The sequence below is a fragment of the Rhineura floridana genome, chromosome 8, assembly GCF_030035675.1.
Source record: "Rhineura floridana isolate rRhiFlo1 chromosome 8, rRhiFlo1.hap2, whole genome shotgun sequence".
Taxonomy (NCBI): domain Eukaryota; kingdom Metazoa; phylum Chordata; class Lepidosauria; order Squamata; family Rhineuridae; genus Rhineura; species Rhineura floridana.
Genome location: NC_084487.1, coordinates 19,140,590 through 19,167,434, shown reverse-complemented (window position 1 = coordinate 19,167,434; position 26,845 = coordinate 19,140,590). Strand labels below are relative to the sequence as shown.

At 45.4% G+C, this 26,845-nt stretch overlaps 1 protein-coding gene across 14 annotated transcripts in view; it reads left to right on the top strand.

Annotated features, from left to right (window-relative positions):
- The window catches only part of PLEKHA5 (pleckstrin homology domain containing A5), a 279,402-nt gene that overhangs the window by 167,379 nt on the left and 85,178 nt on the right, over positions 1-26,845 (top strand). For all 14 annotated transcript variants that reach the window (XM_061638463.1, XM_061638451.1, XM_061638457.1 and 11 more), the window contains 3 exons: positions 434-538; positions 9,103-9,175; positions 26,243-26,343. In XM_061638463.1, the coding sequence (XP_061494447.1) occupies positions 434-538; positions 9,103-9,175; positions 26,243-26,343 (279 nt within the window). The remainder of the gene's footprint in view (positions 1-433; positions 539-9,102; positions 9,176-26,242; positions 26,344-26,845) is intronic.

Below are 26,845 nucleotides of genomic sequence, written 5' to 3'. Positions count from 1 at the left end.
CCCTGTTATGGTTTAGCCCTCTTGCACACACAAAAACCCTTTTAATTTTATGCTATGTGTGTCTGTTCTGGTTTTAGTTTGCTTGCTAGAAGCTGCACTACATTTAATGTCCTAGTCTTTTTTAATAAAGTAATGCCATGTTTGTGTAATATCCTGTTAAGTCTTGATTTAAATGTTTTGATCCTGATGTGTCATGGGATTTGTCTCTTTCTCTCTGCAGAAAACTTCAAGAAATGCCTAAGCCAGCAAAACCTACAAGGCTCTTACTTATTTACCTAAAACAGAATAAAGCTGTTTCTTAATAAGTCCTGAGGGGAACATGTGATCAGGAACAACTCTTTCTCTCTCTCTCTGAGGATAGCTGTACATAGTATTTTCTTCATGTAAGAGATATTGATGGTTTATCTTCTAATCCTTTTATTTCTATTTTTAGACATCACGGTCATCAAAGAAAGTTCATAATTTTGGGAAGAGGTCAAATTCAATAAAAAGAAATCCTAATGCGCCTGTCATTAGGCGAGGCTGGCTTTATAAGCAGGTATTTGTCATCCTTGATGAATATTGTATAAATAACTGCTTTTTCTGAAATGCTGTGTTAGAATTATGGAAGATAAACACCTCTTCCAATAGTCAGATTATTGCTTTTACTATTCCTCAGTGTATGATGTTAATAGAATGCCCAAGAGAATCTAGTAATTGCAACTTAGTGATTTTCCTTTCTGGGTTTCTTGGCAGAAATTGTGAAGCACAGTGCTGTAAGGGCTTGCTGTCCCTGTCAGAGGGGACTGGAAATTACAGTTTCTTTGTAAAGCATTTTGTAACTTGTACAGAATGCCTCTGCGTTAGTTATATATTGTTAGATTTTATTTTTTCACCAAAATAGGAGAAATGTTTGGATATTCTCTTGAATCTTGCAAAGAAGGTCATTGGTATTTTATACTAAGCCTTCCTCATAAACAAATGCAGTACACATAATTACTGGCTTAATTCATTATTTCTATTAAAAATGCAAAAATTTAGAGCATAGTTCTCTTTGTCTCCATCTATTTTGCATGCTTGGTGAAAAGATTTATCATCCTAAAGTGAATATACAGTTTGAAACATAGCAGTAATTTCAGGGTTGCACAAGCAAAATTTCAGGGTTGCAAAAGCACATCTCCTCTCCTGAAAACCGCCAAAATCTGCTCTGGAGGGGTCCCCCAACCGGGGCTGATTTTGAGGGCATGTGGGGAATTGCAAGGAAACTTTTGTATTTCCCCAGATCACACCAGTCACCTGTACCTCCTGAAAACCTCTCTGACAATTGGGTTGTCCTCCTGAACAATGTGGAACAATGGGGAGGGTGGGATTGTCCAAAGTTGATCTTAAGTTAATGTTAGGAGGTTTGTAAAAATCAACATTCCCACTCCCTCCTTCCCCTGTGCCTCATTCCACGTTGTGGGAGGGGACTCTTGAGAGCACTCGGGCGCAGTGAGGGGGGGAGGAAGAGATAGGCAACTTCTGTGAACTTCCTTAACTTAGCTTAGATTCTAAGCCTCTGATTCAGATATTGGGGTGGATGAGATCACCAGGGTAGGTTTAGTCCCCACCCCAATGGAGTTGCCAAGTGACTGACTTTTTTAAAAAAAGATGATGATGATGATGATGATGATGATGATCTAGATTTTGTTGGACCCCAGCTCCCATCAGCATGGTCAGGAATGATGGGAGTTGTGGCCCTCCAGATGTTGTTGGACTACAAGTTCCCCACTGATATACTTAGAGCTTAGTGGTAGCTTTGCTCATTAAAACAGGCTAACATGTTACTTTGCATATGCATAAGCAGCAGCTATATAGTGGGCTGTAAATTTAACAATCATTGTATAATAAGACAATATGGCTTAGGTTGTACATGGTACAGTCCTCTCAAGAAGGGGTGCTGAATATGTAAAAGCTATCATATCAGTAGTTTTCCATGAGCAGGAAATTTCTCACTTAGGGACAAGCACCCCTTCCACCCACCCAGTATATGTCTGATGTTCATAAAGACTGTCAGGTGTCCTGCTTAACGTTTCAAACAGTTCTCAGACTGCAGCACTGAGAACTAATCTACTGAAAAATGACATTGGCTTGCCAGTCATGGGCAAATAATTGCATCAACCAAAACTGGCAAGGGTATTCTGCTTTCTGAAGGTGACCTTTTCTTCTGTACAGAATTCACGTTAGCTGGCTAAGCAGACAAATATTTAAAAAGTTACTGTGTGAGGAACTGCAACAACAGAAAAACCTCTTTTTTCAACACGAAAGCTCTTGAGAAACCACAACTTTAAGAACATAAGAAGAGCCTGCTGGATCAGGCCAGTGGCCCATCTAGTCCAGCATCCTGTTCTCACAGTGGCCAACCAGGTGCCTGGGGGAAGCCCACAAGCAGGACCCGAGTGCAAGAACACTCTCCCCTCCTGAGGCTTCCGGCAACTGGTTTTCAGAAGCATGCTGCCTCTGACTAGGGTGGCAGAGCACAGCCATCATGGCTAGTAGCCATTGATAGCCCTGTCCTCCATGAATTTGTCTAATCTTCTTTTAAAGCCATCCAAGCTGGTGGCCATTACTGCATCTTGTGGGAGCAAATTCCATAGTTTAACTATGCGCTGAGTAAAGAAGTACTTCCTTTTGTCTGTCCTGAATCTTCCAACATTCAGCTTCTTTGAATGTCCACGAGTTCTAGTATTATGAGAGAGGGAGAAGAACTTTTCTCTATCCACTTTCTCAATGCCATGCATAATTTTATACACTTCTATCATGTCTCCTCTGACCCGCCTTTTCTCTAAACTAAAAAGCCCCAAATGCTGCAACCTTTCCTCGTAAGGGAGTTGCTCCATCCCCTTGATCATTCTGGTTGCCCTCTTCTGAACCTTTTCCAACTCTATAATATCCTTTTTGAGATGAGGCGACCAGAACTGTACACAGTATTCCAAATGGGGCCGCACCATAGATTTATACAACGGCATTATGATATCGGCTGTTTTATTTTCAATACCTTTCCTAATTATCGCTAGCATGGAATTTGCCTTTTTCACAGCTGCCGCACACTGGGTCGACATTTTCATCGTGCTGTCCACTACAACCCCCAGGTCTCTCTCCTGGTCGGTCACCGCCAGTTCAGACCCCATGAGCGTATATGTGAAATTCAGATTTTTTGCTCCAATATGCATAATTTTACACTTGTTTATATTGAATTGCATTTGCCATTTTTCCGCCCATTCACTCAGTTTGGAGAGGTCTTTTTGGAGCTCTTCGCAATCCCTTTTTGTTTTAACAACCCTGAACAATTTAGTGTCATCAGCAAACTTGGCCACTTCACTGCTCACTCCTAATTCTAGGTCATTAATGAACAAGTTGAAAAGTACAGGTCCCAATACCGATCCTTGAGGGACTCCACTTTCTACAGCCCTCCATTGGGAGAACTGTCCGTTTATTCCTACTCTCTGCTTTCTGCTTCTTAACCAATTCCTTATCCACAAGAGGACCTCTCCTCTTATTCCATGACTGCTAAGCTTCCTCAGAAGCCTTTGGTGAGGTACCTTGTCAAACGCTTTTTGAAAGTCTAAGTACACTATGTCCACTGGATCACCTCTATCTATATGCTTGTTGACGCTCTCAAAGAATTCTAATAGGTTACTGAGACAGGACTTTCCCTTGCAGAAGCCATGCTGGCTCTGCTTCAGCAAGGCTTGTTCTTCTATGTGCTTAGTTAATCTAGCTTTAATAATACTTTCTACCAGTTTTCCAGGGACAGAAGTTAAGCTAACTGGCCTGTAATTTCTGGGACAGTGTTTGACAGTGGTATTGCCTTTTGTGGTGTCATACCAACAGTGCTTCAACTAGTTATAAGCAGACATACTCTACTGTTATCATAAAGCCACAATATGTAAAAAATTATCTTATTCCGGATGCTATAAGCCTTCATCAGAGAAAAATAGGATGTACATGCTATGTAAATCTCAAAAAGTTATCTAATTTCTATTCCATGACTAGCCTCCCTCCACAGTCAGTTGGACTAGCACACAAACTCAATTCAGATAAATAGTAAAATCAAAATTGCTCTCAAAATCAAATCAAAATATTAAAAGGCTAACATTAGCAATTATTAAAAGCCTAAGAAAGCAGAAAAGTTTTGGCTTGTCACTTTAGTAGCAGCAATAAGGGTGCCAGGTGGGCTTCCCTGAGGAGGGCATTCCAAAGGCAAGGAGCCACCCTTAAAAAGGTTTTCTCTCTAGTCACCACCTATTGCACATGACGTCTTGGTTGACACCTGTAGAAAGGTTGAGATTATTTATTTATTTATTAGATTTATTAGTCGCCCATCTGGCTGGTTGTCCAGCCACTCTGGGCAACGTACAGAATAAAAACATACAAATACATTAAGACATTAAAATATCAACAGTAGTAATAAACCTAACCCACCCCAAAAGCCTGTCTGAAGAGCCAGGTCGTCAAGGCCCAGCGGAAGCTCATCATAGCGGGGGCATGACGGAGATCGCTTGGGAGGGAATTCCACAGAGTGGGAGACACAATAGAAAAAGCGCTCTCCCTAGTCCTCACCAGTCTAGCTGTTTTAACTGGTGGGATAGAGAGGAGGCCTTTTGAGGCTGATTGTGTTGCGCAGCATCCTTGATGAAGCTGGAGGCGCTCTTTCAGATAAAATGGGCCGAGACCGTATAGGGTTTTAAAGGTCAGAACCAACACCTTGAATTGGGCCCGGAAAATAACCGGCAACCAGTGCAACTCCTTCAGCACTGGAGTGATATGATCTCGCTGGCAGCTGCCTTTGATCAGGCGAGCCGCCGCATTCTGTACCAGTTGCAGCTTCCGGACCGTTTTCAAGGGTAGCCCCACGTAGAGCGCATTACAGTAGTCTAGGCGAGAGGAGACGAGGGCATGTACCACCAATGGGAGCAGATGGTTGGGAAGGTAGGGACGCAGCCTCCATATCAGATGGAGTTGATACAGTGCCGCCCGGCTCACAGCCAAGACCTGAGCCTCCATGGACAGCTGGGAATCGAGAATGACCCCCAGGCTGTGGACCTGGTCTTTCAGGGGCAATCGTACTCCATTGAGCACCAGGTCCACATCCCCCAGCCTTCCCTTGTCTCCCACAAACAGTACCTCGGTTTTGTCAGGGTTCAGCCTCAGCTTATTCCTTCCCATCCAGCCACTCACTGACTCCAGGCACTTGGACAGAGTTTCTACAACCAGCCTTGGTGAGGACTTAAGTGAGAGGTAGAGCTGCGTGTCATCCACATACTGGTGACACTGCAGCCCAAATCCTCTGATGATAGCCCCCAGCGGCTTTATATAGATGTTGAACAGCATTGGGGAGAAGATGGAACCCTGTGGCAACCCTTATGATCTTGGTGGACAGGCAAATTGATATGGGAGAAGGGAGTCCAACGTGAATTTGGGTCCTACAATATACAGGGCTTCAAAAGTTAAGATCAGCACTTTGAATTGAGCTCATAAACTTACTGAGACATAGTGGACCTGTTTAAGTACAAATGAGATATTATCTTTTTGCCCAGTCCCTGGTAGTGATCTGGCTGTGTTATTAATCTGTTTTGTTAGCTATCTTGAGGGTTTTTGGTGAACCCAGAGACAAAAGATAAATATTTTGAATAAGTAGACTAGCTGCATTTTCTAAACTGCTGTCACCTCCAAATATGAAACATCATAAAATTTGTGTCAGTCCCTAAAATACCTTGAGATATATATTTGGGGGAGTTAAAGCCATAACGAACAAACAATAGGGTCTCTTTGACAACTTGCTCGATCCTTTGTTGTGTTCTGCTTTCACACTTAACAGCACTGCAGATTTGAAACGTAACATTTGTCTGCAGCCCATATGTCTCCTTTTAGTGCTAGATGTGATCCCCCGGTATTAAGAAGAACCAACCCGCAACTTGGGGGGGGGAGTCAAGAACATATTTAATGATCATTATGATTCACTGTTCCTGATATGCATTGCCAGGCAGTTTGGCTTGCCAGGAACACATGAGGTTGGAAATGTCTGTTTTCATTTCATACAAGCTGGGCACAGGGATTAATTGGGATTGCTGGCATTCAGTGGTAAAATACATGCTTTGTATGTAGCGAACCCCCAAGTTGACTCTCCAGTGCTTGCAGTTAAATATGCTCAGGAAGTAGGGCTTTTAAAGGAACCTCTGGGTGTCAACTACTACCCGGGGCCTCATGCCAAGTTGACACTACTGCACAGAGTTGGATCAGTAATCTCATTTGGGATAAAAATCGTTCCTTGTATTTCACCTTACATCCCTGCATAAAACACTCAAAGATATTATTACTTTTCAAGTAAAGGAAGTTGTGTTAGCTGTACCTTCAGGCATCTCTTGACCTTGTGGACAAATGGAAGATCAGGTTCAGTTGGAGCGGACAGCAAAGACAAAATATTGCTGGGGATTCCAGGGATTAAGCCCTTCTGTATGCAAAGTATGTGCCATGTCACTGATTATGGTCCCACCCCATTGCTATCTGCTCTGACTACCAGTAGCTCTCCAGGGTCTCGGACAGAGATATTTTCAGCGCAGAGATTCCTAAATGGAGATGTCAAAGATAGAACTTGCACTGAGTTATTGCATCTTCCCTTGAAGTTTCAGAAGTATCTATCTCCAAACCATATGTAACCACCTTCCTTATTGTTAGGCACCAAAGAACTTGAATTAGGAACTTGTCAGTTTGACACTAGTTGCCTCCTTCCCTGTGCCACTAGTGTGTGCAGTTCTTTTGAAAGGAGGCGGGGTTTGCAGCATTCTAAATCTGTTTTGCTGCTGGGTTTCTAATTACTCTGTTGGCTGCTCAGTAGCAAATCCTTACAATCAGGTAGAATTTATGAGTGATAAGATGCCAGAGTGGAAGTTAAACCCTGTGTGAAGCCTTCTCGAGGACTAGCTATGATGGCTTGGGTGTGAGGGAAAGGTATTCTCCACAAGCTCAGGATTGGTTTATGCATATAGGTACAGTGCCGTGAAAAAGTATTTGCTCCCTGTCTGATTTTCTGCATGGTTGCATATTTTTGGCACTGAATGTTATCAGATCTTGAACTAAACCTAATATTAGGGAAAAGGGAACCTGAGTGAACAAATAACATAAAATTTTGATACTTATTTAATTTATTTATTAAAGAAAGTTAAGCAACACCCAATGCCCCCATGTGAAAAAGTAATTGCCCCCTTAGACTCAAAATCTGGTTATGTTACCTTTAGCAGCAATGACTGCAACCAAAAGCTTCTGTAGTCGATCAGTCTCTCACAGCTCTGTGGTGGAATTTTGGCCCACTCTTCCATGCAGAACTACACTCAGTGACATTTGTGGGTTTTCGAGCATGAACGGTGCCTTTCAGATCCTGCCACAACATCTCAATAGGGTTTAGGTCTGGACTTTGACTAGGCCATTCCAGAACTTTAAATTTCTTGTTCCTCAACCATTCTGATGTAGACTTGCTTGTGTGTTTCGGATCATTGTCTTGCTGCATGACCCAGCCACACTTCAGCTTAAGCTGACAGATGGATGGCCTGACATTCTCCTGTAGAATTCTCTGATACAAAGCAGAATTCATGGTTCCTTCAGTGATGATAAGTCATCCTGGTCCTGATGCAGCAAAGCATCCCCAAACCATGACACTGTCACCACCATGCTTGACCATTGGTATGAAGTTATTTATGTGGAATGCAGTGTTTGTTTTTCTCCAGACATAACGGGGCCCATGTTACCCAAAAAGTTCCATCTTTGACTCATCGGTCCATAGAACACTCAAGCAAGTCTACATCAGAATGGTTGAAGAACAAGAAATTTAAAGTTCTGGAATGGCCTAGTCAAAGTCCAGACCTAAACCCCATTGAGATGTTGTGGCAGTACCTGAAAGGCATAGTTCATGCTCGAAAACCCACAAATGTCACTGAGTTAAAGCTGTTCTGCATGGAAGGGTGGGCCAAAATTCCACCAGAGCTGTGAGAGACTGATCAGGAACTACAGGAAGCGTTTGGTTGCAGTCATTGCTACTAAAGGAGACATAACATGGTTTTGAGTCTAAGGGGGCAATTACTTTTTCACATGGGGGCATGGGGTGTTGCTTAACTTTCTTTAATAAATAAATGAAATAAGTATCAAAATTTTGTGTTATTTGTTCACTCAGGTTCCCTTTTCCCTAATACTAGGTTTGGTTTAAAATCTGATAACATTCAGTGCCAAAAATATGCAACCATGCATAGAATCAGACAAGGGGCAAATAGTTTTTCACTGCACTATATATCACTTTTTCTGTCATCCCTTGACTATTCTCAGGCATATGTGACTCCTCTAGCCCAGCATCCCAAGCACAGTGGCCAACTGATGCATCTGAGAAGCCCACAGGCAAGACATGAGGGCAAAAGGTCCTCTCCTGCTATTGTTCAGGGGCATCCTCCGTTGTTTGAATATTTCAAATAAGATTCATAAGAAATATAAGAAAATTAAGATTTTGAGGACATAATTATGAACACTTTCTATCAAGTATATGCAATTTGTTCTTCATACATATACTGCCTTTGATCATGGAGGTAGTATACAGGCATTGATAAAGAGTTGTGTTTGTGGTGATGAACCTTTAATGATTAATCCTACAGTTGACAGGTGAAATCGCTCTCAGACATCATGTAATGGCTTCACCGCTTGCAGTGTTAACCTCTGGCTTTTAGAGCTGAGGCTCAGATTAATTCTAGGATCTAGGACAGGCAGTATGTTATCCTGTGGTGGAGAGAGCTGGGCAGCAGCGGTACTTTTCTACACTCCTTTCGCTTGTATTTATATGCCATGTAACTTTGGAATGAGACCCAGTAGTGGTAGCACTGCATGACATTGCATGACATCCTCCCACTCAAAGGAAGTTTATGCTGAAGGATCCTGCAGCTTACGCCCACTAAGGCTAAATACCACCCCAAGAGCTACAAGAGGGGGGATGTGGGCTCTTACACATTTTTCTGAATACATTGTCATCTGTTAAATTTTATTAAAAATTTAATATTTTAAATTTTATTACTGATTCTTATGGATTGTATATTTGATTTCATACAGGATAGCACTGGTATGAAGCTGTGGAAGAAACGGTGGTTTGTTCTTTCCGATCTGTGCCTCTTCTATTATCGGGGTAAGTTTGTAACATTTAAGAGGCTTCAGCTAAGCTTTCAAAAATGACATACCTTGACTTTTTAAATATAAAGACTTTGAAATTATCTCGGTATAAATTTAAAAGGGCTAATTTGAAGGATAAACATAACTTGCTCCACAGAACATGTATGGTTACTATGTAAGGACTGCATCATACAAATGGACTGTGTAAAGAATGGAATCTGTATGGCCTCAAAATCTCTTTTCCTGTAACAAGAGTTGCCTTCTGCTGCATCACAAGCTTTTTTAAAAAAATTAAACAGCCCCCAAAGCAGTAAGCAATTTTTGGGGAGGAGGCAGAGACACTGAAATAGATGAATGTACTACCAGATATCATTCCATCCAGCTAAAGGAACTCTGAATTGCAGTCCAAATACTGTTACTTCTTTTTTCCCTCCCATTAACCTGATATACTTCCAGATGCTACTTCTGATATTGATTCCTATTTTTCCACCTATTCGCTGACATTTTTCTTCTTCCAGTTTTAGTTGGTCTTTCCAGCATAAAATAGTGAAATTGTGGGGAGGCTGAATAAAATGAACCAGAAAGTAAAAACATGCCCCCAGCAACACTGAGGAATGGAAACCTCTCAGTGATTTTCAACTCTGAGGAAGGCTTCCTGAAAGGCTATAAAGAAACTTATTTGGGGTCATATCTAAAAGAGCTGGGAGTTCATAGGGATTTTTTCAGGCTCTAAATCTTCATTATTTCTTAATTAATCACATTGTCCCCAAATATTTTTGCTTGACACAAAATGGGTTAGCAATAATTGGTATTTTGTAAGGATCACACACTTGACTGCTGGGTCCTGAGATCCCTCCTGTTGTTCATCCTTCACTGGTTCCCTGCAAGAAGCCATTTCTGAGTGTTTCATATGTGGTAGAAAAATCTTCGTTCATCTACACTACTCTTCCCCAACCCAGTACCCTCCAGCTGTTGCTGAACTCCAAACTCCCATCATCCTTGATCATTGGCCAAGCTGGCTGGGGCTGATGAAAACTGGAATCCAGCAAATTCTGGTAGGCATCAGGTTGGAGAAGGCCGGCCTACATTGCACATATACTGCTTCTGTTAAATCAGTGTAATTACCCTAGCTTCCCCTCCCCCAAAGAATGCTGGGAAATTTTGTTTGTTTATGGTGCTGAGAATTTTTCTGAGAGATCCAAAGCTGTTGTTCCTCTAACCCCCCCCCCCCAAGTATAAAAGTCGGAAGCATAGAGAGAAGGGAGAGGGAGGTTGCCAAACATGATAAACAATCAAGTATATCCCATATGGTACATGTCAGATTTGAAAAAGTTAAGGAGTACTACATTAAGGCTTAAAGTTGAATACTGTTAGCCTATTGGGGAAGGCTTAATTTCTGAGCGGGGTTGTGGTAAGAAGAAGTAGGTTTGCAAGAAGCTAAATCATAGGCACTTCAGGGCATCTGTTCTCAGAGCATTCCCTAGTATGGCTTGTTGACATTATAAGCCAGGGATGGGGAACCGGTGGCCCTCCACATGTTGTTAGCCTGCAACTTTGCAGTCCCTGACCATTAGCTATTCTAACTGGGGCTGAGTCAAACAACATCTGAAGGGTCACAGGTTCCCCATTCCTGTTCTAAACAATGCTTTTCTTCCCATTTTATAACTATTATGTTAGCCCTTTTGAGTGAAACGTGTGCAGGCACCTTGTTCATTTTCAAAGGCTAGATGTTAGTCCAGCCTTTCCCAACCAGTGTGCCTCCAGATGTTGCTGGACCACAACTCCCATCAGCCTCAGCCAGCATTGCCAATGGTCAGGAAAGATGGGAATTGTGGTCCAACAACATCTGGAGGCACACTGGTTGGGAAAGGCTGTGTTAGTCATTCAAGACCTGGAAGTCTGCATTGAATTAGCATATGCTATTTTGACCTGTTGTGCATTAAATATGCATTACTGGGAGACAATCACTGTCTTGCCAACTGATTCTTGTAGGAATTCAAAGCCCAAAACATTGCAGATCTGTTGGTTGTCTTGGTAAGTCTACACTGCGTTTGATGTTTATGGCCTGTAAACCAAACAAACTGAAACTGGACTGGATGGTTTGGCAAAGATCATGATGGGTTTTGAAACGCTTAAAAAAATTACACTTGAAACATTAAATTTAAATTAAGCTCTTATATTGTCCCTTATTATCTAATCTTTTTGAACATACTACTCTCAAATGCTAGAAGTTGCCCCAATAGAAGATCTAGAAACTTGAAAAATGTATTCTATATCATTTATACTTCAAATTAGCAAGATACCATGTTCATGATACCAGGTTGTGAGTATCTATTGTCAGACTATATTACGTGTCTTGAAACATCTGTCCAACCAAAACATAGGTGAAAATGGCAGTGTGAAATGGAAAGTTGCTTTGAATGAGGCCAAATGAGCATTAATTGAATATTGGCCATTCACTGATGATGTGGGAAGAAGAGTAAGGAAAAAAATAACACCAGGGAGAATTAATCTTTTGGGTTTGGGTGACGAAACTCACAACATCCATTGTTGAAATCAAGAAATTAATATGCAGCTCTTAAACTTGAAGGCAGTCCATTTCCATTTTCAATACTGAAATGAAATGGAAACCCAGCATTTCCAGGTTTTCCAACATAACCATAGTCTACATTGTAGTTGCAATCTGTAGAACTTAAACTATTTTAAGTTTAGCTAGTTTAAAAACATCCATTATTATACAGCCATGAGAGTTACTGTATACTATAGCCAGCATGTTAAATTGAAAATACCCCTGAATGCAATTCTGATGCTTCCCATAAGCTCATTTCAAAACAAAACCTTACAAAACTTATAGTCATGAACTCAGAAATGCTTGCTTAACAGCCTCTAAATTTTCATGGAGATACACACAACAGTCAGAGAGAATCGAGAGTTCAAAGTGTAAAAAGAGAGAGAAAACATCAAGACCCCTGTTGGACTTTTTTCTGTCAGCATTCTCATAATTTGTTGAAATCAATTAAAAATCAGCCATGTTCAGCGTACCTGTAATCCTATTATTGACCTTTCCCCATACTCTGGCTATCATCTTCTTCAGTTTAAAAGTTTTTAAAAAATGGATAGTTGATTTTTAATTAATGTAAGAAATGTAACATGAAAGTCAATGATAAGCCCAGGCATGCTCAGTAAGAACCAACTGTCAGTGTTCTAAAAGCCAGACTCACAGCTGCTTGACTTGGCTAATCAGGAGGCCACACCACACCAGATCTTTATTTCACTTGATACAGTCATGGCTTCCTCCAAAGAATTCTAGGAAGTGTAGTTTGTGAAGAGTGCGAAGAGAACTCTCCTGTTCCAGTGACAGAGCTCCAGTGGCCAGAGTGGTTTAATAGTCAGATGCTCTGATTGAAGCTCTGTGAGGAGAACAGGGCATCTCCTAGCAACTCTCAGCACCCTTCACTAACTACACTTCCCAGGATTCTTTGGGAGAAGTCATGACTGTCCAAAGTAAAATAAAAGTCAGGTGTGGATGTGGCCAGTGACAGCTTTGGTTTAAATTTGGTTGGGAGACCACGTGTGCCTGCTGTAGAATAAAAAGGTGGGGGAAACCCTGAAAAACAGTTTCATTCGAAGTATCATTGTGATGCTGTTCACAAAGTTTTCCTTTTGGAAAGGAAAGGGGCTTCCCCTCTGCCCAGTGCCCACCAATCCAATCTCCTCCTCTCCCCTCCCCTCCCTCTCCCCTCCCCCTTTCTCTCTTCCCTTCCCTTCCTCCCTCTTCCCCCACACTACTAATCCTCCAGGTCAATTTCACATATCCTATGCATGACTACACAGGAATAAATCCCACTGAACTCAAAAAGCATTCAAATTGTCAAACCTGCTCTCCCCTTCTCCTCCCTTCTATCCCCTCCCACTTGCCCCTTCCCTCTCCCTTACTTTACCTGTCCCCCATCCCCTTCCAATCCCCTGCCCCCTCCCCTTCCTCCTCCCCCATGGTCAGTTTTACCTATCTTAAGCATGATTGCACACGAGTAAATCCCATTGAACTCAATAAGCATGCAAATGATCAAACCTGCCCTCCCTTCTCCTCCCTTCCATCACCTCCCTTTTGCCTCCCCCTCCCCTCCCTTTTGCCTCCCCCTCCCCTCCCTTTTGCCTCCCCCTCCCCTCCCTTTTGCCTCCCCCTCCCCTCCCTTTTGCCTCCCCCTCCCCTCCCTTTTGCCTCCCCCTCCCCTCCCTTTTGCCTCCCCCTCCCCTCCCTTTTGCCTCCCCCTCCCCTCCCTTTTGCCTCCCCCTCCCCTCCCTTTTGCCTCCCCCTCCCCTCCCTTTTGCCTCCCCCTCCCCTCCCTTTTGCCTCCCCCTCCCCTCCCTTTTGCCTCCCCCTCCCCTCCCTTTTGCCTCCCCCTCCCCTCCCTTTTGCCTCCCCCTCCCCTCCCTTTTGCCTCCCCCTCCCCTCCCTTTTGCCTCCCCCTCCCCTCCCTTTTGCCTCCCCCTCCCCTCCCTTTTGCCTCCCCCCTCCCCTCCCTTTTGCCTCCCCCTCCCCTCCCTTTTGCCTCCCCCTCCCCTCCCTTTTGCCTCCCCCTCCCCTCCCTTTTGCCTCCCCCTCCCCTCCCTTTTGCCTCCCCCTCCCCTCCCTTTTGCCTCCCCCTCCCCTCCCTTTTGCCTCCCCCTCCCCTCCCTTTTGCCTCCCCCTCCCCTCCCTTTTGCCTCCCCCTCCCCTCCCTTTTGCCTCCCCCTCCCCTCCCTTTTGCCTCCCCCTCCCCTCCCTTTTGCCTCCCCCTCCCCTCCCTTTTGCCTCCCCCTCCCCTCCCTTTTGCCTCCCCCTCCCCTCCCTTTTGCCTCCCCCTCCCCTCCCTTTTGCCTCCCCCCTCCCCTCCCTTTTGCCTCCCCCCTCCCCTCCCTTTTGCCTCCCCCCTCCCCTCCCTTTTGCCTCCCCCCTCCCCTCCCTTTTGCCTCCCCCCTCCCCTCCCTTTTGCCTCCCCCCTCCCCTCCCTTTTGCCTCCCCCCTCCCCTCCCTTTTGCCTCCCCCCTCCCCTCCCTTTTGCCTCCCCCCTCCCCTCCCTTTTGCCTCCCCCCTCCCCTCCCTTTTGCCTCCCCCCTCCCCTCCCTTTTGCCTCCCCCCTCCCCTCCCTTTTGCCTCCCCCCTCCCCTCCCTTTTGCCTCCCCCCTCCCCTCCCTTTTGCCTCCCCCCTCCCCTCCCTTTTGCCTCCCCCCTCCCCTCCCTTCTGCCTCCCCCCTCCCCTCCCTTTTGCCTCCCCCCTCCCCTCCCTTCTGCCTCCCCCCTCCCCTCCCTTCTGCCTCCCCCCTCCCCTCCCTTCTGCCTCCCCCCTCCCCTCCCTTCTGCCTCCCCCCTCCCCTCCCTTCTGCCTCCCCCCTCCCCTCCCTTCTGCCTCCCCCCTCCCCTCCCTTCTGCCTCCCCCCTCCCCTCCCTTCTGCCTCCCCCCTCCCCTCCCTTCTGCCTCCCCCCTCCCCTCCCTTCTGCCTCCCCCCTCCCCTCCCTTCTGCCTCCCCTCTCCCCTCCCTTCTGCCTCCCCTCTCCCCTCCCCTCTGCCTCCCCTCTCCCCTCCCCTCTGCCTCCCCTCTCCCCTCCCCTCTGCCTCCCCTCTGCCTCCCCTCTCCCCTCCCCTCTGCCTCCCCTCTCCCCTCCCCTCTGCCTCCCCTCTCCCCTCCCTTCTGCCTCCCTTCTCCCCTCTCCCCTCCCTTCTGCCTCCCTTCTCCCCTCTCCCCTCCCTTCTGCCTCCCTTCTCCCCTCTCCCCTCCCTTCTGCCTCCCTTCTCCCCTCTCCCCTCCCTTCTGCCTCCCTTCTCCCCTCTCCCCTCCCTTCTGCCTCCCTTCTCCCCTCCCTTCTGCCTCCCTTCTGCCTCCCTTCTCCCCTCCCTTCTGCCTCCCTTCTGCCTCCCTTCTCCCCTCTCCCCTCCCTTCTGCCTCCCTTCTCCCCTCTCCCCTCCCTTCTGCCTCCCTTCTCCCCTCCCTTCTCCCCTCCCTTCTGCCTCCCTTCTCCCCTCCCTTCTCCCCTCCCTTCTGCCTCCCTTCTGCCCTCTCCCCTCCCTTCTGCCTCCCTTCTGCCCTCTCCCCTCCCTTCTGCCTCCCTTCTGCCCTCTCCCCTCCCTTCTGCCTCCCTTCTCCCCTCTCCCCTCCCTTCTGCCTCCCTTCTGCCTCCCTTCTGCCTCCCCTCTGCCTCCCTTCTGCCTCCCCTCTCCCCTCCCTTCTGCCTCCCCTCTCCCCTCCCTTCTGCCTCCCCTCTCCCCTCCCTTCTGCCTCCCCTCTCCCCTCCCTTCTGCCTCCCCTCTCCCCTCCCTTCTGCCTCCCCTCTCCCCTCCCTTCTGCCTCCCCTCTCCCCTCCCTTCTGCCTCCCCTCTCCCCTCCCTTCTGCCTCCCCTCTCCCCTCCCCTCTGCCTCCCCTCTCCCCTCCCTTCTGCCTCCCCTCTCCCCTCCCCTCTGCCTCCCCTCTCCCCTCCCCTCTGCCTCCCCTCTCCCCTCCCCTCTGCCTCCCCTCTCCCCTCCCTTCTGCCTCCCCTCTCCCCTCCCTTCTGCCTCCCCTCTCCCCTCCCCTCTGCCTCCCCTCTCCCCTCCCCTCTGCCTCCCCTCTCCCCTCCCTTCTGCCTCCCCTCTCCCCTCCCTTCTGCCTCCCCTCTCCCCTCCCTTCTGCCTCCCTTCTCCCCTCTCCCCTCCCTTCTGCCTCCCTTCTCCCCTCTCCCCTCCCTTCTGCCTCCCTTCTCCCCTCTCCCCTCCCTTCTGCCTCCCTTCTCCCCTCTCCCCTCCCTTCTGCCTCCCTTCTCCCCTCTCCCCTCCCTTCTGCCTCCCTTCTCCCCTCTCCCCTCCCTTCTGCCTCCCTTCTCCCCTCCCTTCTGCCTCCCTTCTCCCCTCCCTTCTCCCCTCTCCCCTCCCTTCTCCCCTCCCTTCTGCCTCCCTTCTCCCCTCTCCCCTCCCTTCTGCCTCCCTTCTGCCCTCTCCCCTCCCTTCTGCCTCCCTTCTGCCCTCTCCCCTCCCTTCTGCCTCCCTTCTGCCCTCTCCCCTCCCTTCTGCCTCCCTTCTCCCCTCTCCCCTCCCTTCTGCCTCCCTTCTGCCTCCCTTCTGCCTCCCCTCTGCCTCCCTTCTGCCTCCCCTCTCCCCTCCCTTCTGCCTCCCCTCTGCCTCCCTTCTGCCTCCCCTCTCCCCTCCCTTCTGCCTCCCCTCTCCCCCCCCTTCTGCCTCCCCTCTCCCCCCCCTTCTGCCTCCCCTCTCCCCCCCTTCTGCCTCCCCTCTCCCCCCCTTCTGCCTCCCCTCTCCCCCCCTTCTGCCTCCCCTCTCCCCCCCTTCTGCCTCCCCTCTCCCCCCCCTTCTGCCTCCCCTCTCCCCCCCCTTCTGCCTCCCCTCTCCCCCCCCTTCTGCCTCCCCTCTCCCCCCCCTTCTGCCTCCCCTCTCCCCCCCCTTCTGCCTCCCCTCTCCCCCCCCTTCTGCCTCCCCTCTCCCCCCCTCTCCCCTCCCTTCTGCCTCCCCTCTCCCCCCCTCTCCCCTCCCTTCTGCCTCCCCTCTCCCCCCCTCTCCCCTCCCTTCTGCCTCCCCTCTCCCCCCCTCTCCCCTCCCTTCTGCCTCCCCTCTCCCCCCCTCTCCCCTCCCTTCTGCCTCCCCTCTCCCCTCCCTTCTGCCTCCCCTCTCCCCCCCTCTCCCCTCCCTTCTGCCTCCCCTCTCCCCTCCCTTCTGCCTCCCCTCTCCCCTCCCTTCTGCCTCCCCTCTCCCCTCCCTTCTGCCTCCCCTCTCCCCTCCCTTCTGCCTCCCCTCTCCCCTCCCTTCTGCCTCCCCTCTCCCCTCCCTTCTGCCTCCCCTCTCCCCTCCCTTCTGCCTCCCCTCTCCCCTCCCTTCTGCCTCCCCTCTCCCCTCCCTTCTGCCTCCCCTCTCCCCTCCCTTCTGCCTCCCCTCTCCCCTCCCTTCTGCCTCCCCTCTCCCCTCCCTTCTGCCTCCCCTCTCCTCTCCCTTCTGCCTCCCCTCTCCTCTCCTGTCCCCCCTCCTGTCCCAGGGTCAGTTTTACCTATCCTAACCATGATTGCATGGGAGTAAATCCCACTGAACTCAGTAAGCATGCAAATGATCATACCTGCCCTCCTCCCTTCCCTCTCCTGCCTGCTCACATCCCCCTCCTCCCCTGTGCCCTTCCTCCCCTCCCTCCCCTATCCCTGCCCTTGTTCCTCCTCCTCTCCCCATTCCCTGCCCTTGTTCCTCCTCCTCTCCCCATTCCCTGTGGTCAGTTTCTCCTATCCTAAGCATGACTGCAGGGGAGTAAATCCCATTGAACTCAATAAGCATGCAAATGATCAATTCATTCACAACAAACTTGCAAAGGATCCCATTTCTTATCTCCTAGATTAAAAAGCAGACACTTGCCTATTAGTGAATATCTTTAGCTTTATCAAGGTAATTTTAAGTACCAAAGTTCTTGTGCTCTAACAACTTAACAAATTCCAGACTATTGTGAGTGCTTTTTCCCCTTAAAGAAAGATTATAGGTTGTTGGAAAAACCAAGCCAAAGTTGAGTCAAAATTAGTGTAACTATAATACTGTAATTTAGACATGGAGACTTTGGTTGAGCTAAAATTGTACTATAATTAGGTAGGTGGCCAGATTGTTGGTGGGTTTTCCTACTTGGAGGAAAAGTCAGTTTAGCTTTTTTCACACAAGTATGCAACTCTTTCATTCAGGGTAGCCATTTTAGCTTTCTTAGGAATCATCCCATTGTACGCATCTAGAATATTAATCATCCTAGTACAAAAGTTTTATTTATCTGTGTTGCTAATCCTCTTAGTATTTTCTGCTTGATTGAATTATTGGTTTTAGGCTAGATAAGAAATATAAAAGTTGACTTGCTTAGATTGCATGAATAAATAAACTAAAGTTATTTATATACCCATCCTCTGGGAAGCAATTGAAGCAGATGGAGTTAGATAACCAGATGTTCTCGTAATCATTTGCAAGCCTTAGTAATGGTTATGAAAACACAGCAAATGTATTAACCCTCAAGTTTGAATGCTAAGGTTTTTTTAAGCTTGGTTTTTACTTAATATGTATGTATATAATACCATTTGACAAAGGTTGTGTAGATTTACACAGATCTGCATTTCTGATTTGGACCTCCCTTAGTTGCTACGAAGAACTGTGTGGAGGGAGAATGCTGATCTGATTTTGATTTCCCCAATCTTTTCTGATTTGGAGAATGTGGATCAGCACTCACCCTCAAAGCAGAAGCTGCATTGTACTCTGCCCCATTCCCCCATCATCTTGGGCTAGGACTGACTGATTATGCTTTCCTTAAGCTTGGTCCTTGGGGAACTTTAAAGCACACTTCAGACCTAAGTTGTCATGCTCTTTTTTATCTTCTTGTCACCTGAAACCACTCTGTCCTTTCTCTGTCTTGCCTAATGCCTGTATTTTCTTCTTCTGCTGTTCTAAAGCGTTAAAAATGGAAGTTTGGGTTCATATGTACTTTTAGAATGGCTCCTATTATGGTTTGGCATAGGTGGGGTTGATGTAATAATATGAGGAGGAGACAAGCCCCTGCCCCAGGGTGCTTGCTATCTAAAAAGGGACACAAGGGAGAAAACAGAGGAAATGAAGGTGATTGAACAGGGAAGAAGATGCAGTCTTCATCAGATATTGCATCTGATGAAGTTGGACTGTGGACCATGAAAGCTTATGCTATAATACATTTGTTAGTCTTGTGGCACATTAGACTGTGGTTTTTTTGCAATTATTTCAGTAATATTTACTTAGATTTAGTTAACAGTAGAAGAACATAATATGTTTATAGCTGCTACTGTCACTTTAGTGGTGTTATAATTTTAGTAGTAATTTCATTTATTATAACTGTAGGGTTGTGTGTTCATTGTGTACCAACTTAGGCATTTTAATGTTAGAAAAGCAATATATTACTTAGAATAATTTTTTATTTATGTAGCATTTCCCCCAAATGTTCAAATCACACTTACATATACTTCTCAATCATCTGAATAAAGGTCGAATAAGCTAGTTCAGTATTATTATCCTCATGTTACAGATGGAGGAGTGGGTTCTATGGGATCCTGATTAGTCTAAGGCCTCCTGGTGAGAACCACAGCTTTCCTGGCTTACATCTCATGCTTTTAACAACTACTAAGTGCAGAGCCCATGCCAGGTTGTGCAGATCACCCGTCTGTTCTGCATCAGCACTTTAAGCAAACCCACTCCAAACGCACACAACACAACAGCTTTCATTTATGCTGGATAACTTTCAAACAGTTTTTCTATTCTTGGCAGAGGCTTGCTATTCTGTTGTGAAACCTTTGCTTTTCAGCATTCTTTTTATTGCTTTTGCTGGAGGATAAAAGACCAATTTCACCTTTGCTGCAAACAATAGAGCATTCTAATTGAATAAGCATTCTGATTGAAGGCCTAGGATAAAAGATACTCCTTTTAATGTTTTTTCTATTCATATTCTATGTGCAAATAAAAATAGATGCAGGAAGCAAAGAAACCTGCAGACAAAAGCTTGTCTAAAGATGATTTATAATAAGATGGTGGTAGTGTAAATAAATGCATTATAAACATGGTTGTGTACACATCTACTAGAAAAAATCTCTGGCCAAAATTCACACCAAATTAGGTAATTTGATTAGGACAGAGATTGATTAGAGGTTTTCTACTGGGATATGGGGTCCAAGATTTTTCCTAAGAGCCGTCTCCTTAGAGACAAGTCCAAAAGTTGCTCCAGTGTAGATTATAATCAGTGGCATCACCCTACAATATACATTGGAGTCAGCATCTATGTTGTTAGTTGGCTGGTGGGTACAGCCAGGCCATTCTTCCTATATGGAGAGAAAAGAGTGGGCTTGTTCCTTGTCTCTGTTCAGGTGAACAGTCTGTCAACATGGGAAACTGGTCCGTGCAGACCATCCCTGCTCCAACATTGCACCCTCTGACTAGTCCCATGCCCTTGCACACACTGCAAACATCTACAGGGAGGAGAGAGCCTTCATGTGTACAGCTGTTTGTGTGAAGACGCTCTCCCTGCAGATGTTCACACTGTATGCATAGATGCTAGGGTTGCGGCTAGCCAGAGTGCACAACGGTGAGGCCGAGTTCATTGGCATGACCTCTCTCATGTATTGACAGAACTCAGTACGGTTGTACCGAATATGGCTCTTGTGGCAACCTACTCTAGGAGCTCAGTTTCTTGGGCCAATAGGATGTAAAAAAACCACCAAAATGTGAGACCGCAAACTTGCTGCATAGGTAGGTGGCTCTTTTGAAAGCTAGGCGTTAGACTGAGACCCAGTAGAGGGCTGGCAATAACCTATGGCATGTATAAGAAGGAGGGATTTAAAGGCTAATTATTAGCATTTATATAGCAGACTGAACATTCAAAACACTGAACATTCACTCAGTGATCCTTTTGACAGCCCTAAAAAGTGGGTCAGTATTATTCCCGTATTGCACTTTGGGGGTTGAGGCTGAGTTAGTGGCTTGCCTAAGGTCAGTGAATTGGTGGGCAAAATGATTTGAACCTGAGACTTCGCAGCTCTGTGACACTACATAAGGTCCCAGTTGCTTATTGTGTATTAATTAAAGGCAAAACATTGTGGGTTTTGCAATTTGTCCATCCAGCAGTATAAGGATTGGTCACTGTTCAAACTAGTTTTGGTCCTTTAGGGCCAATTCAAAGTATACATCATGAGTGATTGCTGTATGTACACCATATGTCTTCTTGTGAGCGCCATAAAGTCTGAAGGGGAGGTGCATTCTGTAAACATATGGAAACATGCAAGGAAGCCACAGTTGGCTACAGCTGTTGGCACACATCCAGCTCAGTCTACTGTTCACATTTTTTGTGTTCATTGAAAGACATTCATCTGCCCTATAAAGTAGGAATTTGCTTTTGTGCACAACGTGATTGTGTAGGTAGATTATGTAGCTTTTTGGTACTTAGTTCTTGCACTGCCTGTGGTAAATGTGAGCAGTAACTAATTCATACATCTCTGGCTGGCATTGCTTTGTGGGTGTAAAAACACATGGGGGTTGCCATATTAACGCAGATGTATTATCTGAGTAATAACTGCTAGTTCTGCCGTTGCATTTGAATGTCATGCAAAGATTTGATATAAATGTATTACTGAACATAAGCTTCCCCTTAGTTTGAATGTTAATTCCAATAATACATGTAGCATAAATCAGTAATTTGGAAGAGATTCATGTTAGCCCATGCAAGAAGACACACACATTTCAAAAAGGGTTATGCTTAGATTGCTCAGTGATTTGCACTGAATCAGCAGTGTAAAGTATTGTCAAGGCAAGAGGTCTTTATGGTTTGCAAGTGCCCAACCGTGCTGCCATCTTATGAGTGATTTCTTCTCTCCTCATTTGCTTTAACAATGACATAAACTGAGTTCCATGTGCATTTGATATTAATTATGGTCAATGGTAACCATGGTTCTTTGTAAACCAGAATTTGAAACGATGGGTTAATCCATGGGTTAAGTTAGTCTCGCTTTGGTCCTATTTTTTTCTCACTGATTTCAGTGAGACCTAAGTGCAGCTAACATAGTCAGAATCCAGTCCAGCAATTTGAAGTGGGTTTGCAAACTGTGCCTATGAGAGGACCTGCATAGTATTAACTATGTTCAGTATTAGTACACATGTTGCATTACACCCGAAAAGTGCTGTACCTCAGTGATAGAACTCGTGCTTGGCTTGCAAAAATTTCCAGGTTCAATCCCTGGCATCTGCACATAGATCTGGGAAGATTCTTCTCAAATTCTGGAGATGCGCTGCTAGTCATTGTAGACAGTGCTGGGATGAATGGCCCAGTGGCATAAGGTCACTTCCTGTGTTCTAAACCACAGTTAATATTCACTAATAGGCAAAAAACCCTTGCGGTTGAAGAATGGACCTATAACCAAAAGATATTTCTATCAAACGTTTAAAAGCAGGGGAAATGGGCAGCTATAGTGAATGCACCAGGGAAGCAGGAGAGCCAACCTCCTCTCTGAGATATTGTACTGTATTTCTGTGTTACTACTGTTTCTACAGAGAATCTAACCTAGAAAATCATATTTCTCTCACTATTCATCCTAGAAATCTCTGTCAAATTTATTTTTATTAATTTCAAAGCCTTTTATTGGTCAATGCCATGTGATGGTGAAGAGAGTCTTGTGTGTTTCAAACTGGAGGTTATGCTGTATTTCTATTTTGGGTGCATTAACAGTTGAATCTGAAACTGCAGCTTGATGTAAAATCAGACGGATTACAATATGTTGCTACTTGAGCAATGACTCTAGCTGTTGGGGAAAGATGCATGTTTTCAGCCTGCTATGCTTAAAGTACTCAATTTAAGGAAAGGTGGGCATGTTCAATTAAAAACTTAGAGCACACCTAGCATTTTGCTATAATATATTTCACCTCCCACTGTTTTATCTTGTGCAAACTGAGACACTCCTTGTGTCCACTGGAAATTATTCTGCAGAACAGTCAGTGCCATTATTCCACAATTGTTTTTGGAGCTATTTTTAGCATTGCAAAGTGCTGCACTTCACATATTCACAGAAATAGAAGTAAAAGAAAATGATTTACTATAGGAAACTTAACTAAAATTTCAGAGTAAATCAAACATATTTCAAGTGACTATCTGAACTATATCAACTGTTTTAATATTGTTGCTTCCTGCCTGCTAAAACAAGATCAGCACAACACATGTCTTGTTTCTGTTATTTGGGCTGATTGCAGGTGTTGCCACCACTCCCCATATGATCAGAGGCACATGTTACCTCAGAGGGGTGAAGGAAGGGGGAGGGGTGGGCAGGCTTGATCATTTGCATGTTTATTGAGTTCAGTGGAATTTATTCCCACGTGCAATCATGCTTGAAAATGAAATGCACTGCCTTCAAGTCGATTCTGACTTATGGTGAGCGTATGAATAGAGTTTTCATGGTAAGCGGTATTCAAAGTCAGTTTACCATTGCCTTCCTCTGAGGCTAAGAAGCAGTGACTGGCCCAAAGTCACTCAGTGAGCTTCATGGCTTTGTGGGGATTTGAAAAAAACTGACCAGGGCGGAGGGGAGGGGATTGGAAGGGGAAGGGAGGGGTGAAGGAAGGGAAAGGGGCAAGTGGGAGGGGATAGGAGGGGGAAGGAGGGGAGGGGAGGTTTGGTCATTTGTATGCTTTTTGAGTTCAGTGGGATTTATTCCTTTGCAATCATGCTTAGGATAGTTAAAACTGATCTGGGGGAGGGGTGGGGGAAAGAGGAGGGCGGGTAGGGAGGGAAGAGGGAGGAGAAGAGATTGGGTGGGTGGGTACTGGGCAGAGGAGAAGCTCCTTTCCTTTCCAAAAGGAAAACATTGTAAACAGTATCATTCTTTTTCAGGGCTTCCCCCACCTTTTTATTCTATAGCAGGCACATGTAGCCTCCCACCCAAATTTAAACCAAAGCTGTCCCTGGACACATCCACACCTGACCTTTATTTCACTTTAGACACCAATAGCTTCTCCCAAAGAATTCTGGGTAGTGTAGTTAGTGAAGGGTGCTGAGAATTGCTAGGAGATGCCCTGTTCTCCTCACAGAGCTTCAGTCATAGGTGCTGACTGTTAAACCACTCTGGCCGCTGGTTTCTTAAATTAATTAAATTTCTTAAATTAATTAAAATTCAAGCAGGCATTTTTTAAACTTTTAAATTGCAGAAGATTAAGGTCAGAGTATGGGGCAAGGTCAGTAATAGTATTGCAGGTACTCTGTGAACATGGCTGGTTTTTAATTAATTTCAACAGATTGTGAGAACTCTTGACAGAAAAAAGTCCAAAGGAGGTCTGTTTTTTTCTCTCTTTTTACACTTTGAACTGCCGATTCTCTCTGACTATTTTGTGTATCACCATGACAATTTAGAGGGTTGTTAAGCAAACATTTCTGAGTTCAGGACTATAAGTTTTGTAAGGTTTTGTTTTGCAATGAGCTTATGGGAGGCATCAGAATTGCATGGGGGGTATTTTCAATTTAACATTGTGGAATGTGAAAAATCCATGCTGCCTATAGTATACAGAAATTTCACTGGACACTAATGTACTCCCCATTGTGTCCACATGAATTCAATTTATTTTCATAGGTCTTACATAGATGTGGTGAACTGTTGTATTTAGAGCCTCAAAAATGATGATAATCAGAATACTATAATTAAGATTATACATGTATAAATATAGCACACACTCAAGCACATATTTCCATGGATTCATGACAATGAATACAGTACCTACAGACATTACTTTGATCAAAATACATTACACCTTCTGTGAATAGAGGAACTAATTAGAGGCATTTGAGCAATCAAGTTCAGATGGCAAAAACCTTACAGCATTGTGCTGCTGCTGAATTCCGTGATACATGGACAGTCATGTTTTCCCTCATGAGCACTAGCATACTGAAAATGGAAATGGACTGCCTTCAAGTCAGTCCCGACTTATGGTGACTCTATGAATAGGGTTTTCATGGTAAGCAGTATTCAGAGGGGGTTTACCATTCCCTCCCTCTGAGGCTAGTCCTCCCCAGCTGGCTAGGGCCTGCTCAGCTTGCCACAGCTGCACAAGCCAGCCCCTTCCTTGTCTGCAACTGCCAGCTGGGGGGCAACTGGGCTCCTTGGGACTCTGCAGCTTGCCCACGGCTGCACAGGTGCCAGGGCACATAACCCTTGAGCCACTCACTGTGGGGTGATCTTTAGCTGGCTTTTGACACCCAGGAGACACGAGCAGGGATTTGAACTCACAGACTCTGGACTTCCAGGCAGGCTCTCCTCCCCACTGTGCTATACTGTAATGCCCTCATATATTACAAATTTTGCAACCAAAAGTGTACTTGGTCAAGAATGACTTGCACTTTCTGTATTGTCGAAGATTTATGTTTGCGCATTAATGGCATGGCCCTTTTATGCTAGCCTGCCTTGCAGGCTGCATGCTCACTCTGGAGAAACAGTGTCATTTTACCTGATGTTAATGCTGCCATTAAAGGCAGACATAAGAAACAGTATCTGAATACCTAACATTCTGCTGTTGTGCATGATGGCTTTTGTTTTGGGCTAGTCATACATTGTGTGACAGTGATTGTTGCACTCACACAGAAATCTTTGGCAGGCATGCAAACTGCAAATTGTGTGTTTGCTTTCATGTATTACCCAGCCCCTCTACTGAAGAGGCATCATTAGCCACTCCACACTTCATACCGCCTTGAGGTAGAGTTAAAAGCAGGATTAAAATCCTTTTCTCCATTCCAGTGATTAACTGCAATATCCAGATTTAATTCAGCTATTCAGGAGACAAATGAATCTTTCATAATATTTGTTTAATAAAATATTTCTTCTTGATCAGGGAAAAATATTTATAATGCTATCACAGATTGCTGAGACACGTCCCCCAAGGATTGTAGGAAGAGAGCCAGGGGCAGTGTAAACTCACAAAGTTTAGATGGCTCTGAGATGTTCTCTGCTGACACTGGGTGAGGGATGAATGAATGCAGAGGTGGCAGGAGATTAGAAGCTTTCAGTGGTGTTCCTTGGTGATTACCAAGGCTTTGCCTCAGTTTTTTCCTGACTCTGAACTACATAATAGGGTTTAGATGAGCTTTTCAACTCCCTACAACCTGTCACCTATTTTTTCTTTGAACAAACTATCTGAGTGTTCAGTATTCAGTCTAAACTTCTAATTAGCAACAAGCTTTACAAGAGGTCTGCTTTGAGGAGGGGGATAGCGGATGACGAGCCAGGCTTCCCTCACCCATCCTTCATAAAGTGGGCTTCCAGCAAGTTCTCAGCCATTGCTTTCTAGTGGGCCAGCTCTTGCTCCTTGGCAGGCCTCTGCTTTTTGATTCCTAGTCTAAAGGCATGATTGTTGGCTCTCTCTAAAAATCTGTTATGAACCCACTGCTATGGAATTTGGACGTTGGTTAGCATTGTAAAATTACTCAATATAGAAATTTGCCTTGAACTCTATTCGCAAAGAATGGTAAGTGTCTGGAAGAAGTACAAATGTCTATATTAGTGTACTAAACTACAGATAAGTAGCAGTTTGCAACTTCAGTTAACCATTTTTCTTTCATTCCTAGATGAAAAAGAAGAGGGAATATTGGGGAGCATACTTCTACCCAGCTTTCAGATATCTATGCTTTCTTCTGAAGATCACATCAATCGCAAATATGCTTTTAAGGTGAGAATATTATTTCTCCTTGGGTCTGTGATGTTCAGTTGATCAAGAGACCATAATTCTGAACACATGCACTGTTGATTTCAGGACAGGCAAAAACGGCCCCAGATAGAAAAATCTAGTACGGTAAATGAAGACTACCAAATTTTTCTAATCTATTCTCTAGAGCTACAAAAAAACCTTATTTGATTATAAAGGCAGAAAATTCCATGCCTTGAAAAGGCACTTCATAGTGTTACCAACTGCCTGCCAATCATTGGTGCCCCCTCCAATCAGGCTGCATATTTTACAGCTGTTTGTTTCAAAGATCTTACTTCTTTAGCTTAGGTGTATTGTTTTTATTTGATGGTGCTGGAAATTAGCAGTTTAATCCACTGTGTGTCAAGATATTGCCTGCTCATGAGCACGTTTATAACTTCCAGTAGCAGTCCCACGGATGCACACACTATCTAGAACTAATTTTTGTAAATATGGAAGTTCACCACTGAAACACTAAATATGCACA